This window comes from Zea mays, chromosome 5, assembly GCF_902167145.1.
Source record: "Zea mays cultivar B73 chromosome 5, Zm-B73-REFERENCE-NAM-5.0, whole genome shotgun sequence".
NCBI lineage: Eukaryota > Viridiplantae > Streptophyta > Magnoliopsida > Poales > Poaceae > Zea > Zea mays.
The window spans coordinates 20,610,481-20,626,491 of NC_050100.1; the positions used below are offsets into that span (position 1 = coordinate 20,610,481).

Here is a 16,011-nt window from a genome sequence, read left to right on the forward strand (position 1 = left end):
GGAATTAATTCATTTCTAACTCAACCCTCCCTAATCAATAGGAGGATTTGAGTTTTCAAACTAGCCCTGATTAGTGGTCAAATACCTGGGTAAACAGTAGTCACCCAAATTCATGCATGACCACCTAAGCACTTGTCCGAATTTTACCATATGAGTATAACTTATCCCTGTTTTTTCTTTTACCCACAAGGTCACTTCGCTATACCTTGTTCTTTCTCTATCAACAAATAAGCACCGTCTCATGCTTGTTCGTTAGAATAAGTTATCGATTGAACACTAGTCTACAAATCGCCTGGTTCTCACAATAACAGTATGACATATGAAATTCTCGTGTTTGAGTACCCAAATCATACACAAATATAAATGATGATGAGCAGGGCCGGTTTGAAGAAACAATCCAACATGATAATTTGATAAATAATGAATCAGATATATTGGAGTCGTTTCGTTCCGAGACGGCCCAGCTCAGCCCAGCCCAGCCCAGCCCATGTACATTCCGCAGACCCTAGAAACTTGCAGCCGCGTCCCTGACCATCGCAGAGGAACCAAAGCTAGAGACAACCGCTGCGTAAACGAATCCATCGCCATGGCGTCTCGTCTCGTTGCGGCGGCGGCCTCCTCCTCCTCCCTCTCCTCAGCGTCCCCCCTCGCTCGCCTAATCTCTCGCCGCGGCCTTGCCGGTGCCGCAGGTACGTGCACCTTCCCTGCCCTTTTCCCAGATCTAGGGATTGCGGGCGCAGGTCGTTTGGATCCGCTCGTTGCTTGCGTCCATTCCTGGACCAGTCTCGCCAGATTGTCTCCTGCGATTTAGATCCAGTTTTGGATTCGATGTGTTCATGATGCGATAAACGTAGCCTAGTCCCGATGCGGTCGGATTGTGGGGTTGCGCATAAGAAACTTTAGGCGAGCAGTCGGTACCCTCTACTTGTTATTTCTGTGGCGTCTTGTCGTTGTGATTCATAGCTTACCCTTGCTGAGTGCTTATGGATTCGTTTTGTGTACTTGCCAGACGGCCATGGGTCTGCGAAGGTGCCCTTGTGGAAAGATCCGTTGAGCCCGAGCAAGTGGAAGGAAGAGCACGTGAGTTTACCCTAGAACATCTTGTTTAAAGTCATTGAAGCTAACTACATTGATGTTGTGATGATTATCGTACTAGTGTTAGGCATACAGCCTGTGAGTACATTATATTTTCTTTATAAGGGTCTGCCACTGAGCTCTTGAGTTCATTTGGATGCTTAAGTGGAACTGTAGAATGTCTTCTGGGTGGAAAACACATAAGTTGGTAACTAGTGCCAAACTTTTTGGCCTTGTAATCAGATTACAGGTTTACCTACATCTTTAGGTTGCCTCTGTCATCAGTTGAATCAATATCTTTTTTTTACCATATGCATTCTGTAGCCAAGTTCTCAAAAATTGTCTGGCACACATACTTGTTATCTACAATACATCTGCAAAACTAGAGCTGTTAGACTCTATAGTTTGTTCTCATTTGAATCATGTCATAGAGTTTCTTCCTGATCTTTCTTGCTTCATATGAAATATTTCATCTAAGTACCTTTTACTGGCTGCAATTACCCAACATGCATGCCTCTAGCCAAAATATGTTGGCAGGAAGTGTTTCAGAAACCAGTCAAGGTGGCCTCACTACAATTAGGTCTTGGTCAATGAGGCCAGGTGGCCAATGGGTGAGGTCAAGTTAGCCTCAGCAGCCACTGAATCTTGTTGGTTTTCCACTAACCATGCCCCCTCACACAATCCTGATGTTGAGGGATCTTCCCCAGATCCAAACCTCATCTTCCCCTTCCTCCTCCCCCCCCCCCCCCCCCACGGTTCTTGGTTAGTACCTAATGAATTTTGAATTGCACCTTACATCTAATGACACCTGCAAACAATAGCTGACTCATTTCGATATATCTTGCTATTTTGAATATATTCTAAATTTCTAATATGAAATCTGGACCTTTCATGCACTGTTTCAAACTTTTAATAGATACAAATAAATTATTTGGTGTACATTTTGAGGACTTTCATCCAATCCGCGAGTCATTAAAAATGGACTTTATGCTGTGTTGTGGTTTTATATACTCCCTCCGTTCCAAAATATAGTTCTTCCTAGCCTTGTTTTTTTCCGTCCACATTCGAATGAATGATAATGAACATCGACATACATACAAACTACATTCGTAATTTGATTAATGAATGTGTATTTTGTCTAAAACGAATTATATTTTGGGACAAAGGGAATATGATATATCTGTTTGACTTTCTACACACCCAGTGCTGAAAGCTCCCACACAATGTGGGGTCATTTTATTTTCTTTTATATTGTAATTTTTTTCTTCAGTATCTGCTTTTCATGTGTTTTTCTGTTATCATAGTTGTACTATTGTGCTTTGGTTTGTTTATATAGCAGCTCCAAATGAACATGAGTTTCTTTTGTAATTAATTGAACCATGGATATTTTTTATAACTATGTTTCCCTCGTGCAGTTTGTTCTAGCAAGCCTCTCAATGTGGGGGGTTATTTTTTATGGTGGTTACAAGCTTTTTAGTGGAAAGAAGGAAGCCAAGACTGAGGTAATTCTTTAAAATTTACCAGTTATACACTTATACTAACACTTGTAAAATGTTGTTCACAGTAGTAGATTAGTTCCTGACGTTTCGATAACTAGAATTCGTAGCTGAGAAATAATTTGTCAAAGATAAAAGGTTGCATCTGTGCCTAGGTCTGGCATTAGGTTTCTTGTTTCTTTGGTTCAGTTTCTTTTAGCAAAAAACTTTGTCACCACAAACCCAAGCACTGCGCTTTTTGGTATTCGGTTATTCAGTGGAATCTTTGTTATTTTCTGAAGAAATAACGATGCGGCAGCAAATGGTAAGGAAATCGGGGAAAACAATTGGGAAATGAGGACCAGGTCAGATCTGGGGAGATATTGATATACACAACTAAGCAAGCTCAGCATGAAAATGTGGACCGCCTTTGGCTGCTTGCGTGTGAGCTAGCATGGTGGACTGTCGTATGCTTGCCACTGGACCCATGAAGGCTAGTGTGCATCTACAAGGTTCACGCTATTGCTATTGTGTGCTCATCATGGCCGCTGGCTAGCTCTCTTGTCAGTTTGTCACACTGCCTGTGTTAGATTGTGGAAGGAGGTGGATAACTGGATTGCAACGTACCACGTGTGAGGTCAGGAGCGATGTGGTCTTGGTAACTGGGCTGGGCCACATGGTCTATGAATTGGTCCAATGGCCAGCACTGTGCGTGATCTGTTTTTTTGGGTGATCTGAGTCATTTGGTTTCTGAACCTGATAAACCATCCCACACTCCAAACCAGTTAGGCATGGCTTCTCCGACCACACCGAACACAGATCACTGAAAAATCCTTAAGTTTTGGTATGGTACGGTGTGGTTAGTTTGGCAGTGTATTTTTGCCCAGCAGCAACTGCAGCTTAGCTTGTGGGTGATCCCACAACCAATGTGTCATGTTAGGTTAACTATTGCTAATACACAATCCAAATGCTTGCTGCTTTTGTTTTTCTGCACTTTACAGTGAGAATGCTTTATGAAATCTAACAGTGTTACAAAAATCTGATACTCTGCTACAGGCGGCATCACCACAGGCATAGGTGGCGGAGATGGAGTTATACCCGTATCTGTGGCCTGGCAACAATGTTAAATAAAAGGAATGCTTTATGTTGTGCTTTCAAGTTGATAAATTGTGGCAACAGGAGATTTTGCTTTACGTAGGCAATATATTGAGAAGCTACTCTTACTCATCCACCATGAATAATCTTTGCTGCAGTGGAGCTTCATGTCGGCGAACAATGCAAACGTTGTACTTCTTTCATGCGATTGAGTAGTTGATGTTTTACTTCTGTTGCCACCAACAGTTGAACGCTGTACTTGCAGATTGATAAGATCTCCGTGCTTTCTAGTTTGCGTTGTTACTGATGAATTTAGCAAACGTTTTATTGGTGGTATTATTTGAAAATTGGAGTATTGGTAGGGATGAAAACGGTCGGAAACGGTATTTATTCGGTAATCAGTTTTTTAGTCGTTTTTCTTTGATTGCGAATAAATAGAATATAGAATATACAATACAAATTTGTATTCTTGTTTTTAACATCTAGCTTGTTAAGATTCATAAAAGGTAAACCTCAAATTCATCCTATATTTTCTTAAATTATAGATATAAACTTTGGTATGGATTCGAAAACAAATTCGGTAATTTTTTCAACTTTTTGTGTTGTAGGGAGTAAGTAATACATAAAACAATTTATGTAATATTTTATTCATATTTGTACTAATGTGCTTTTGTTAATATAAGAAAATATTAACATCAAATTTTATATATATCTATTTTAAAATATTAATTTTGTTCTAATAGTCCAGATTACTACTTTCATCCGTGTATTGGTTGTTGAAAAGTTGTTGGATGTATTTAGGCTGGCTCCAACAAGGACCCCTAAAGGGTTCTCTACCCTAAATATAGAGGACTAAAAGGTCCTCTATGCTCTTCAACAACGTCCTCTAAACGGTCTTCTAAACCTAGAGGACTTTGCTAGATTCTCTATATATAGAGTTTCTCTAAACGGTTCTCTATACATTTGAATACTTTAAATAACCGGTTTAGCAAAATTAAAATATACACAATATATTTGAGAGTATGACAAATACGTACGTATAAAAAATAAAAATAAAAAATGTCTCTAATATAGGTATTTGAGTATAGAGGACGTAATTTAGAGGATATTGTTGGAGAGAAAAGAGATATAGAGGATGTAATCTTTTAGAGAAGACTGTAAAGGACGGATATAGAGGATGGATATAGAGAACGTTGCTGGAGACAGCCTTACGTGCCTCCGTAAGGCCTACACCTCTTTCGCAGTGTGATGTGGAGAAAATTTTGGATCCCGGATTTTTCTGATTTTGGAAGCCCCCACAACTTGAGGTGCACGGAGTTGACCTTGTGGCCGCTTCAGCCCACCAAGCACCAGCAGGGGCAACAACCACAACGGTGGCAGTGGCACTAGGAACTCAATCCGGCTCGGCGCAACATTTCTTCACTATCGGCTCATTCGGGGAGCTGCAATCGTCAGTAGCTTGATGCTGTGGCGAGCTGCAATCGTCAGTAGCCTCTTCACCGCTGCTATAGCCGCCGGCGCCTCGTTCGCCTTGGCATCTCGTGACTCGGTGTCACACTCGGTATTGTTGAGCTGTCTATTTTCCTTCGTTTCTTCATGCTTGTTTTATCTTGTGTATTAGACTTATGATTTTTATAAGTCTTTAATAAATGTTCTAATGTCTTGTTTAAGACGTAATATCTTGTTTAAGGCGTCGATCTTCTCTTCTCGATCACCACTTTACCTTTTGTAAAGTCCACATTGTTTGAGGTGATGATTTTCTTGATCACCACTTTAAACTACATCCACGATACTAGCAAATAATATTAGTTCAAATGGATCTCTGTCTATTTTTTTATAGGCACCCGCTTCAAAACTCCTATTGATTTAATGGTTTCTTCATCAACGTTGGAGGAGGTACATGTTTGATCATCATCATCATCATCTTCATGTGATGAACTTGAGCTTAAGCTTGTCTGAAACTTGCTCATTGCCATTCATCTTCTTATATGCTCATCACATGTGAGAGCAATGCTTTTATTTGATGAAGTGGCTTCTTTATGACCTATCTTTCATGACACCTTAAATGCTACTAGATTGCAAATGACCAGCGTCGAGGTTGTTGTGCTCAAGCCCTACATGTTACAAAGGATGACGATGGTTGATGCAAATTTGTTGTGTGGTAATACCGAGATGATCTTCACAGTGTTGCTCATCTTCAAGCTTTGTCAAACTTATGGAGTTAGATTGTTAAATTCAAGAATGAATACATATCTCTAATAATCGTATTCTACTTTATTTGAAAGAATCATAGGTTTGTTTTGTTAGGCAAGGTTTGTACTCACATATATTTTGTTGTACCATCATAGTTTGGAATCGCAATTAAAAAGAATAGGAACATTACTCTAAGTAGTACTTATAGAGATAGCAACAGAAAATAGGCTCATATAAAACAGGTGGGCACCAGGAAACCTAAACAAATAGGTAGATGGTAGTCCCTCTGTCTCAAATTAATATTCGTTGTAGCTATTGATTTCTATGTGTAAGTAGACTAAGATCTTGTTCGTTTGTGTTGGATTGCACCCGGAATCATTCCAGCTAGTCAAAGTTTATATAAATTAGAGAAACAATCCAGTTAGGAATCGTTTCGACCCATCAATCCGGCACAAACGAACCTGACCTAATAGATTAGGCGTGGCGCTCGCGCAAGACCGACGTGGGCAAGGACAGCGATTTATTTTTTTTGGGCACAGGACAACGAGCTTTGAATAGTTGATTTATAATAGCATGCACGTGATCCCCGCCCCATGCGTGCTGAGACGTCGACCGGACCCTATCCGAAAGGACACGGAGCGCATGGCATCCAAGTGGAACGCAGGACGGTGTTACGGTCATGGAGGTGAGGTACACACAGACGCAACCCAACCGGTTTTCTGTTACAGGCCTTTTATGAGATTATTACTACTACTAACATCAGTTCATGCACGCACACGGGGCAGCACAAATCTGATCCGGCAAGAAATAAATAGATAGATGGTTTCTGACCGACAGAGCCATCAACCGGTCTCTTATTAGCTTCCAGAAAATGGTTTCTGGGAAACCGTGTGCTTCTGGTGGATAATGACGCTGCGCTGGCCACTCTGGGTGGGCACGCACCAGACAAGGTCCATGACTCATGCCACAAGCGATGCCTGCTCTGCTCTGCTCTGCTCCGGCGAAGTGTAGTGTAGTGTAGCACTAGGCGACGACAACAACAAGCAAGGGTGGCTAGAGATTAAATGGATGGATGCATGCTTGCCGCAATAGAATAGATTAAAATAGTACCGAGTGATTGCATTCTGTTTCGGATCTGAAGATAGGAGGGGCAAAAAAGCTATTATTTTAATTACTCGCCGCTTTCCTTCCCGATGCAGGGAGGTGCTTGCTGCTGATTTGAGTCCGAAAGCAGATAAGCCACATGCTGCATCCACAGACGGCCTTGGGACCCTTGCTAAATGGATTGGAAAACAAGAAAAAATCAAGCAGCAAGATACCCAGAGAGTTCCGTGCAAGTACACCTCATGATGCGCGCATCCCCGCTATAAGAGGGCCCTTTGCTCAATCACTGAGCAGGCACGCACTCACTCACTCAAGAGCCACGCACGCGCACTGACAGACACAGTCAGAGGGAGATCAGGGAAGAGAGGGGAGGGGAGGAGAGGAGGAAGAAGAAGAAGCAGCAGCAGCTGCAGCTGCAGGGCAGCAGGCATGGAGCCTCATCACGCAAACAAGGTACGCCTTAACCTCCTCCTCCTACTCCTAGTTCAAGATGGTTTCGAGCTGCAAAAAAAGCATGGCAGTACGAATCGACCGAAAGCCTATTTTATCCAAGACCTAGCTAACTCGCAAAACAAAAAGAAAGAAATCTGCTGGGTTCAGAAATTTCCGTTACGACGATGATGATGTAGGGTTCCTGCATTGCTGTCGTTAGGCTTTTTTTTTATCCAGATGGATGCGCCGTGGGTTTCCTGCAGCGCAGCATGTAGACTAGAGGTCATCAGACCATGCCACAAAACACACAGACTAGTTTGTTTGTTTTCTGCACATATATGAACAGCAGCTCTGTCGAACCACAGGAACTGAATCGAAACCAATCGAACATAGAAAGCCCGGTTCTCAAAAAATTCAACCTTTCTGAGATAGAAGAGACTAACCTGAGTTTTTAATCTTGTCCATTCATCCGCCAAAGCCAAGGCCAAAGCTCAGCGCGACGAAGCACTCCAAGTTCATCTCCTGCAAGCTCTACATTTCCGAATCCCGCAACGCTACGGCCGTGGACGCAGTGGAGCGTGCGAGCAAGAGTGACCCCCAGGTGGTCGTCGTCAGCCAGTTCGGGGACCATCACTACAACCGTTTCCGCTACACGCTTGTCTCCTACATCGTCGTCGTCGACGGCGGCGGATCGTCGGCGGCTGGAGAGGCGACAGTAGTACATAGCCCGATCAGGAAGGTGTTGCTGGCAATGATCGAGGCCGCGTTCTCAAGCATAGACCTGGAATCACAGTCGGGAGCGCATCCGAGGATCGGCGTAGTCGACGACCTGTCCTTCCACCCCGTGGGCCAAGCGACGATCGAGGACGCCGCTTCTCTGGCTAGGCAGGTAGCGTCTGACATTGCCTGCATCGCAGCAGTCCCAGTGTTCCTGTACGCAGCAGCCCACCCGGCGGGGAAGTCGGTGGGCGCGGTCCGGCGTGAGCTCGGCTACTACCGCCCAAACTACAGGGGCAACCAGTGGTCAGGCAGCGTGCTCCCCAACGTCCTGCCGGTGAAGCCTGACGTCGGTCCGGCCCACGTCGTCTCGCACAAGAGAGGCGCTACGACGGTGGGTGTCACGCCTTGGATCGAGAACTACAATGTCCCCGTGCTGTGTAAGGACGTCGCCACCGTCAGGAGGATCACCCGTGGTGTCACTGGACGGAGCGGAGGCCTTCCCACGGTGCAGGCTCTCGCGCTCTTCCATGGAGATGACTGCACCGAGATTGCGTGCTTGCTGGATCCAGATCATGCCAGCGCCTATCAAGTTCAGACCGTCGTGGAACAGATTGCAGGAGACCAGGGACTTGAGGTTGAGCAGGGATACTACACTGACATAACCAAGGACGAAGCGCTCGATAAGTATCTCAAGATTGCTTGCGCTGACGACTGATGAGCTTGTAGAAATAAATACATGGGGTAAATGTAAACTCATGTTTGTAGCACTGATGCTGCTGCTGGAGCATTATTTTTTTTGCCCGTGTAAATTCAAATTTGCATCTGAAAACTTGAGTTTGGATCTGAGCTCTTTTCAGAGAAGAAAACAAATGCATCATCAGTTTTATTCTGAAGAATGTTACCGTTTTCCTCCAGATGGATGAAGAGATGAGATCCATGCCGCAACGACTTCCTCTTTTCCCAAATGTTGAAGAACTCTGAACACAGGCTAAGAAACCTCTTTTCCCAAATTTTGAAGAACTTATTATTTGCTGGTATTAGGGGAAAAAAGATCTTTGCGAGTGGGTATGAGTACAACCCTTGACAATGTAAGTATATATTTTTTTCCTAAAAGGTTGAGTGAGATCATCATTACAATTTTATTATTTGTATTAGGGCTCAAATACTGGTAAGAAAAATTCTGAAGATTTACAGTACACCAACGCTACTCTACATATGTATGTTGATCTACAGACACTTCAAACTATGAACAAAACACACGCCGTGCTATATATACACACACGGTTCGTCAAAATGCTGCCCTCGCAGCACTGCGTGCTGCTTCCCGCCTCATCTCCGCTTCCTTCCCACTTCCTCGGAAGTAGAGGTAAACACGCTGCAGTAGGTGTTGGCAAAACTTAACAGTTCAGAACCAATTGAAGGTGTCAAGAGATGAATAGGAGAGCAACATATTTAGTAACTTCACACCTGAATGACACACATGCTTAGCAAAGACTCTAGGCAGAACAGTGCAAAGCCAATGAAGTAGAAGATCTGCAGGTCAAAATAGTTTATTAACACGCAATCGAGTTACCGTCGTGTCCAGAAAAAAACATGTCATGCGAGGCATAGATTTGTTTTCGATGTTTGTAATCATTTTCATTTGTCTTTGCGGGGGAAAAAATAGATACTATGCTGTGGCATTTTACTGGATTCAGACTCACCCCGACAATCACGCTGTCGCCTATCAAACTGATTGCTGGGAAAATCCCGCTGCACGATGAGTAGACAGACATGTGAAAGAAAAATTACATTAAAATCCAGATTCGGAACTTTTTTAAGAAAAAAATGAAATATGTTGAAACAATGATGGAACTGTAAAAAAATGTATAACTTACGTCAACGATTTCCCCACGAAGAGAATCGAAGGAGAAACAGCTGCGTACACGCAGAAGGCGATGTGAACCTGTGTGGGGGTCGGCGTGAGATGCGTAGTAGGGCTTATCGGCAACACATCCTAATCCTAATACAGTAATGTTACCGGGAGCTCACCAAGTAGAATAGGAAAAACCATCCAAATTTAAGAGCGCTCTCGTTCCTGTAAACACATGCACGGTATAGTGGATAATAATTTTACGGGGAGCTCACCAAGTAGAGATATAATAACTGTAATATTCATAGGGAGGAAACGATTTAATCTATTGCATTTACCTCATGGCACGGTATAGTGGCCGGTACCAAAGGTAGTAGGCGCCGGGGCATCCAAGAATGAAGTATATGATTGCGAGAAACCATATTTTAGGACCTGCATCATATCAAGGAGCAAAATAGCACGCATTTTTTTTAGACAACAACGGGGTCATAGATCGCCCTGGCCTCTGCATTACAAGATGCACATGGCCGTGAACCATACACGTCGGTTATGATCGAGCGCATGATTAGAATTTAGAAAGAGCAATGTTTTAATGTTTTATCGACATACCTGACCCTTTTGCCCAGGCAGCCGTAACGCAGATTATGTTCCAAAACAGGCACACGACCAACCCTGCCAGACAACATATCAGGATACGCATTAGTTTAGCATCTTGTATTACAATAATGAAGGTACCATTGTTGCGTGGAGACGACATGAAGCACAAGGTAAGTACTGATAATGGCGTTTCAGACAAAGGATACCAATACTAAGAATGTTTAATGTTTTTCAAACTTCCTGTCTTTTTTAATGAAATGCAGGCTATGCCCGATCGCAGGGAAAAAACGATAAAGGATAAAAGAAACTTATTACCTAAGAGTGACGCGAATGCGACATACAGTGTACTTTGCAGATGGACAGGTATCTCGTTGCCAATATCGTTATGGATGATGGGGAAAAACGGTGGCCAGTTTTTCTCTTCCAACACAACGCCAGCTGCAAGAGGAGATGGATAACGATGCTCGTATTATTATCATTAACGAAAGGGAGTCCTCGTGAATGACGCCAAAAGATAGCAAAGCGACGTCGGATGATGACACTCTGAAACTCCACCTCGTGCTGCGGCGTCTTCTCGCCTTTTTATTTCCTACATACGCAGCAGAGGCTAGGTTTAACAGAGAAATCAACAAACTGGAGGCCATACACAAGGTACGCTATAGTTTCTACTTTCTACTAAAATTTTTGCGCCGTGGTCTCTGTGTTGGATCCAGTTACCTTCTCACGCCTGTTCAACTCGGCCTCCTTGGCCAGAAGCTCCTTCTCCCTTGTCTTCCTGTCCTGCGTGAGTGGACAGGACAACCAAGCAAGAATGGTTTACATGCTACTAGAATTACGCCAATACTAACATCCATCTAGTGGTTTAAATAGCTGCAGTTACCTTGTTGTTTGTGTCGTCCATGGGGATATCCACTGGAGTAGCGAAGTCATTGTAGAAGCCAGCAGGTTCAGGAGCAAGCGGCGAAAGGCGTGTGCTAGGAGGAGCCGGGCGTTGCGACTGCTGCGTACGTGAACTCAATGTCGCGATCGTATGGTCATCCATCCAAAACATTTTTATTTTTTAACCCCCCCCCTTTTTTTTTTGGTTACTGAAAACATTGCACTCACCGTCGTGTAGAAAGCGCCGCCAGAATAGCTGGACTGAGCCGTCGGTCCTCCTCGTTTAGCTTGGTCCTGGAGAATAGATCAGCATGAGTGCAGAATTGCAGCTAACCACTTAACCTAACTCCTGTTATCCCTTAGCACGCCTCGTTACTGAAAGAAAAAAAAATATGAACGAACCGCTTTGTTTCTGGCGTAGATGCTTATGTTGTCATAATCGAGAATGTGTTAGCATGTACCATATGCAACTTTCTCTTCATTTCTTTTGAAATTTGTTGTCATCATCAACGCACAACGGCGCAAGTACTCTAGCTTGAATCTTTTTTTTTTGAAAGAAACTGGAATGTTAATAAGTATACTTGGGCATACATAGTATGAACTTGAAGTAATTTATATGGTCATGGGCTCATGACACAAGGTTTTTTTTTCAGGGAACGTTAATAAGGACCTGAACATACGTATGAAGCCGCAGCGGGGTATGTCAGTATATGGTTAGCCTATTACCAGGTCTCCAACAGCTCCCATATTCTATCTTACATCCCATCCTTTATTTTAAATTTTACTTTTTCCAAATAAATATTATCATCTACAGTACCGTGTCATCTATCTTACACGACACGACAGTCTAAACCGGCAACAAGATATTACTCGAATCCTTCCATCGGAAGTTTGAGAATAAATTTGAATTTTCAGAAGGCAGCCGATTACAACGCACTAGAATATGTGTGTTAAAGGCCACTTTCCCTATCAGGTTGGTGCGTACAGTTGGAGGGAAAAAAATTGAAGATACAAATTAAAACTAATCGTCTCCTTGGCCGAGCTCAGATCCCCTGCACGATCATGATTATGTAGAAATTCCGACACGATTCAATTCAATTGCATTGATATAGAGTCTGTGTGATCGGGTGTAGTCTCTGCAAGATGATATCAATCTAATCTCTTGTCTTTCTCTATCATTCCTTGGCTTTCCCCCCTTCTTTTTTTTGAAGGATACTGTTCTTTGTCATCGCAAGCGAGCTTGGCAGAAGGTTTGATGACGAAGCAGGAGCATCAACTCGAAATATGAAAAAAGCAACTCCGGATGAACGAAGCGAACAAGGAGATACGCAGAAGCAATCAATCAAAGCAGGGGGAAAGGAAGAGCCGGACGGAGCTCATCGCCGGCGCGAGCTGGGCCTGGGCTGGGCAGGGCAGGCAGGATTACCGCGAAAGGGTTGACCTCGGCCGCGGCTGCGCCCTCCTCGAAGGGGTTGTCGTACGTCGATCTCCCCGCCATGGACCTTTCCTTCCCTCCTGCCGGTTCCTTGCTCTGCTCCGCTCCGCTCCGAGGTCAGCAAGGAGGGCAGGACCAACCGGAAGAAGCAGCAGCCTACTTGGACCTCGGTTCCTTGTGTACTCCTCCCCCACCCCCACCTAGTACTGAAAATTTGGGCAGACCGGCCAGCCCGGTCTAAGTCTGTGTTTTCGGACTAAACGGATTTAGGTAAAAAGATCTGATTTTTTGGACTGTACAGTGCCAGTCAAATAAAAACAGTGTCCGAGCCCCGATTCTAAAGAACGTCGTTTTTTTTTTTGACAGTGCTGGTCTAAGTCTAAGTCTAGTCTATATATTTGAATCATATAAAATCTAAATATTACAACTAAATAAAATGTATAGCTTACTGCTTTAAGATATTAAACAGTGCTAACATCATTTAATCGGATAAAGTCTAAATATTATAACAATATTGTCGGAGAGGAAATCTCTCCGGCCGGGTGGCGGATTGCACCCGCTCTATATCCTATGAGGAGAAGACTAAGCGTTTTGCCTGTTATGCGAGATGGAAGGATGAACACAAGAACACACGAGGGTTTAGAGTGGTTCGGGCCGCCGGAGCGTAATACACTATTTCACTGTGTGATGTATTGCTTGAGAGCTTGTATGAACTTATGAATGTCTGAGTGAGCCTAAGATTGGATCTGTCCTATAACGCCGCATGCCTCCCCTTTTATAGCTGAAGGGGGGCATGCACAAAGGTACTGAGCCCCGACATGCGGGCCCAGGGACATAACGAATATAGCACATGGAGTCACAAATGTTTGCTGTCGGGGCGATCTTCTAGTGGCCTGACACCCGAGATCTGCGTATCCTCGGCGTGCAGGGGAGGCTTCTTGTAGAAGGGATGATGAGAACAGTGCGCCGCTCGGCACAGACGCACTGTTTGCCAACAAATCGGCCAGGCGCGCCGCCCGCTGGATGACCCTAACGCCGTCTGCCAGCGGATTGGACAGGACACATTAAATGCTGGGAGGGCATGTCGCCCGTTAGCGTGGTGGCAGGCGGCGCGTCCTCTCCGCAATAAATGCAGAGGCTGCACGGCTTTATGGGCTTTACGTCAGGCTCGGCCCGTTGGCTTATGTCACGCGCCACAAGCCACGCGGTAGCAGCGGGGAGCGCAGGGCAAGGCCTGGACACGTGCCAGCACCGGACCCCTACTCATGCCAGGGTCCTTGTCCCGAGACCTTGCTAAGGCTCGGACCTTACTCGGAGGGGGACTGGGGCCCTCCAAGGGACCCGGCGTGCCTTCTTGGGGGCTTTGGACTTGTACGTATAGTGGTCCGGTGTCCTTCTGTGGAGGTCCGCACCCAACGATGAATACTGGGATGTACTACCTTTCCTTGCCACGTGGCGCCCTTGGACCTGCCCATGTGGTGGGGTTGGGCGCCATTCTCCGCGTAGCCTTGAGGTGTTGCACGGGTGCGGCGTCTTCATGCTGTAGAAGAGGGTACCCCTGATCTAGGGTACCGACAGTGGCCCTCAGGCCCGCCTCAGGGGAGGATGTGAACCTGTAGGCGGGGCCAGAGTCTGATTAGCGCTCATGCGCGTCTGTTGACGCAATTACTGTCGGCCCTCTTATGGTCATGCCGACTGCCACGCCTATTCCATGGTTGACTGGCCTGTGACCTTCGCACTTAATGTCACTATTGGGCCATGCGCGGGATTCCTCGAGTCGTTGCACTGGTTCTAAAAACTTATCTTTTCAGTCTGCTGCGACGACCCCGAGAAGACGTGGCATTGGCGCGAGCGGCGGTGCGATTTTTCCGCACCCGGCAACCGGTGCGCCGGTTGTATGACATGTGGGCCTGGGCCCCCATGTTGGACCGCCAGTTGCAACGAAGCTGAGGGGGTGCATAACCGCGGGGCGGTTGTACGCTTCCTACGTGGTGGTTCTCCTTTTCGACCGTTGGTTTCAGCGAAGATGAGGGAGCGCTTAACCGCGGGGCGGTTGCATGCTCCTTATGCGGCGGTTCGCCTTCCTGACCGCTGGATGCTCCGAAAATGAAGGGGCATATAACTGCGGGGCAGTTGCATGCTCCTTATGCGGTGGTTCGCCTTCTTCGTGCTTCGGGTCAGTCTGTATGACATGTGGGGCCTGGCCCCCGTGTCATAGGGTAGGAACCCTGGAGTACGTCGAGGGAGACTTTGCCCATGACGCTTCGGGGGGCGAGTGGGGAGATCTGCCTTTAAAAAGGGATCGATCTCCCGGGCAGTAACCATGCCTTGCTCCTCTCGCATTCCTTGCGCCCTTCCGCCTTCCGGGCCTCCAGATGGGGTGCGCCGGTGTCTTCTGGAGAGATCCGCGTCAGGGCCGTCCCCTCTGGCGATCTCACCGCCGGAGAGCTTACACTCGTGGTGGTGCCGGCGGTCTTGTTTTCTTCTTGCTGCTGTTAGAGGAGCGCAACCCCGTGGGGGTTGGTGCTCTTCCGCCATTGCTCGACTTCAAGGATTTTCATCATGCAGCTCGACTGCAGTCCCCCGCCAGTGGCCATCCAGAAGGATGACCACCAGCCTCGTGGTGGGGAGAAGCAAGCTGGGCTGCGACCTCCCCCACCCTCAGCTTCAAGGATGTTCATCATCCTCGCTGGGGTGGAGGGCGAGCGAAGTCGGGGCCCTGCCCTCCGCATGGGCTGGTGACCCGCTTCTTCCTCCAGCATTCGGAGGAGAAGGCCATTCACCAGCCTTGCGGAGGAGGCGAACCTCGGCTACGCGGGGCCGGCTGGCTGCAGGCCGTCAGCTGCAGCGTGTCTGGCCCTTTGGGCTGGATGGCTTCGGCGCCGCCTCCGATGCTGCCTCCTGTCGTCTGGCCGGGGCGTGGCTATCCGTCCACTGCACGGGAAACGGTCGCGCCATGCGCGGGTCCGCCACATCCATAGCTTCTCCTGCCCGCCGGCTGCACTGGGGGGTCGTACAAGACGCCGTACGCCGCGGGATTGGCGGCCATGTTCTTGGATGGTATTGTCCTCACTCTCATGGGAGGACGGGAGCGAGGACCCCTTCGTGCGTGCTGAGGCAGCCGCCGTCCACCGGTGCAGAGGTGGGCGCTGTCG

The 16,011-nt window shown here is 46.3% G+C and overlaps 3 protein-coding genes across 4 annotated transcripts; 2 read left to right on the forward strand and 1 right to left on the reverse strand.

Moving 5' to 3' along the window:
- The first annotated feature begins 495 nt into the window (after window positions 1-495).
- LOC100276070 (uncharacterized) lies at window positions 496-3,983 on the forward strand. Its single transcript, NM_001149951.2, has 4 exons — window positions 496-689; window positions 1,010-1,080; window positions 2,490-2,576; window positions 3,606-3,983. The coding sequence occupies exons 1-4, from the start codon at window positions 587-589 to the stop codon at window positions 3,624-3,626; spliced, it is 282 nt and encodes a 93-aa protein (NP_001143423.2). The 5' UTR covers window positions 496-586; the 3' UTR covers window positions 3,627-3,983.
- Window positions 3,984-6,991: 3,008 nt separating this feature from the next.
- Window positions 6,992-8,982, forward strand: LOC100191169 (uncharacterized). The gene is made up of 2 exons (NM_001136604.1): window positions 6,992-7,394; window positions 7,852-8,982. Exons 1-2 carry the CDS (start codon window positions 7,371-7,373, stop codon window positions 8,806-8,808), a joined length of 981 nt encoding a protein of 326 aa, NP_001130076.1. The 5' UTR covers window positions 6,992-7,370; the 3' UTR covers window positions 8,809-8,982.
- A 125-nt stretch (window positions 8,983-9,107) lies between these two features.
- On the reverse strand, window positions 9,108-13,193 carry LOC100285595 (uncharacterized). Of its 2 annotated transcripts, none has more exons than NM_001413644.1 (13): window positions 12,848-13,193; window positions 11,650-11,715; window positions 11,423-11,539; window positions 11,260-11,322; window positions 11,098-11,131; window positions 10,858-10,980; window positions 10,555-10,617; window positions 10,284-10,377; window positions 10,125-10,170; window positions 9,971-10,038; window positions 9,797-9,845; window positions 9,561-9,626; window positions 9,108-9,468 (listed from the first exon to the last, which is right to left on the reverse strand). In NM_001413644.1, exons 1-13 carry the CDS (start codon window positions 12,917-12,919, stop codon window positions 9,382-9,384), a joined length of 948 nt encoding a protein of 315 aa, NP_001400573.1. In that variant the 5' UTR covers window positions 12,920-13,193; the 3' UTR covers window positions 9,108-9,381. The 2 variants fall into 2 exon arrangements, with proteins under 2 accessions (NP_001400573.1, NP_001151958.2); NM_001158486.2 differs by having other exon boundaries at window positions 11,423-11,542.
- Between the last annotated feature and the right edge of the window lie 2,818 nt (window positions 13,194-16,011).

Coding starts and splice junctions, on each gene's coding strand:
- LOC100276070 (NM_001149951.2), top strand. CDS start 587: ATGGCGTCTCGTCTCGTTGCGGCGGCGGCCTCCTCCTCCTCCCTCTCC. Junction 690..1,009: donor CGGCCTTGCCGGTGCCGCAG/GTACGTGCACCT, acceptor TGTACTTGCCAG/ACGGCCATGGGTCTGCGAAG. Junction 1,081..2,489: donor GCAAGTGGAAGGAAGAGCAC/GTGAGTTTACCC, acceptor TCCCTCGTGCAG/TTTGTTCTAGCAAGCCTCTC.
- LOC100191169 (NM_001136604.1), top strand. CDS start 7,371: ATGGAGCCTCATCACGCAAACAAG. Junction 7,395..7,851: donor AGCCTCATCACGCAAACAAG/GTACGCCTTAAC, acceptor CATCCGCCAAAG/CCAAGGCCAAAGCTCAGCGC.
- LOC100285595 (NM_001158486.2), bottom strand. CDS start 12,919: ATGGCGGGGAGATCGACGTACGACAACCCCTTCGAGGAGGGCGCAGCC. Junction 11,132..11,259: donor AGTTGAACAGGCGTGAGAAG/GTAACTGGATCC, acceptor CTGCGTATGTAG/GAAATAAAAAGGCGAGAAGA. Junction 10,981..11,097: donor AGAAGACGCCGCAGCACGAG/GTGGAGTTTCAG, acceptor CTCCTCTTGCAG/CTGGCGTTGTGTTGGAAGAG.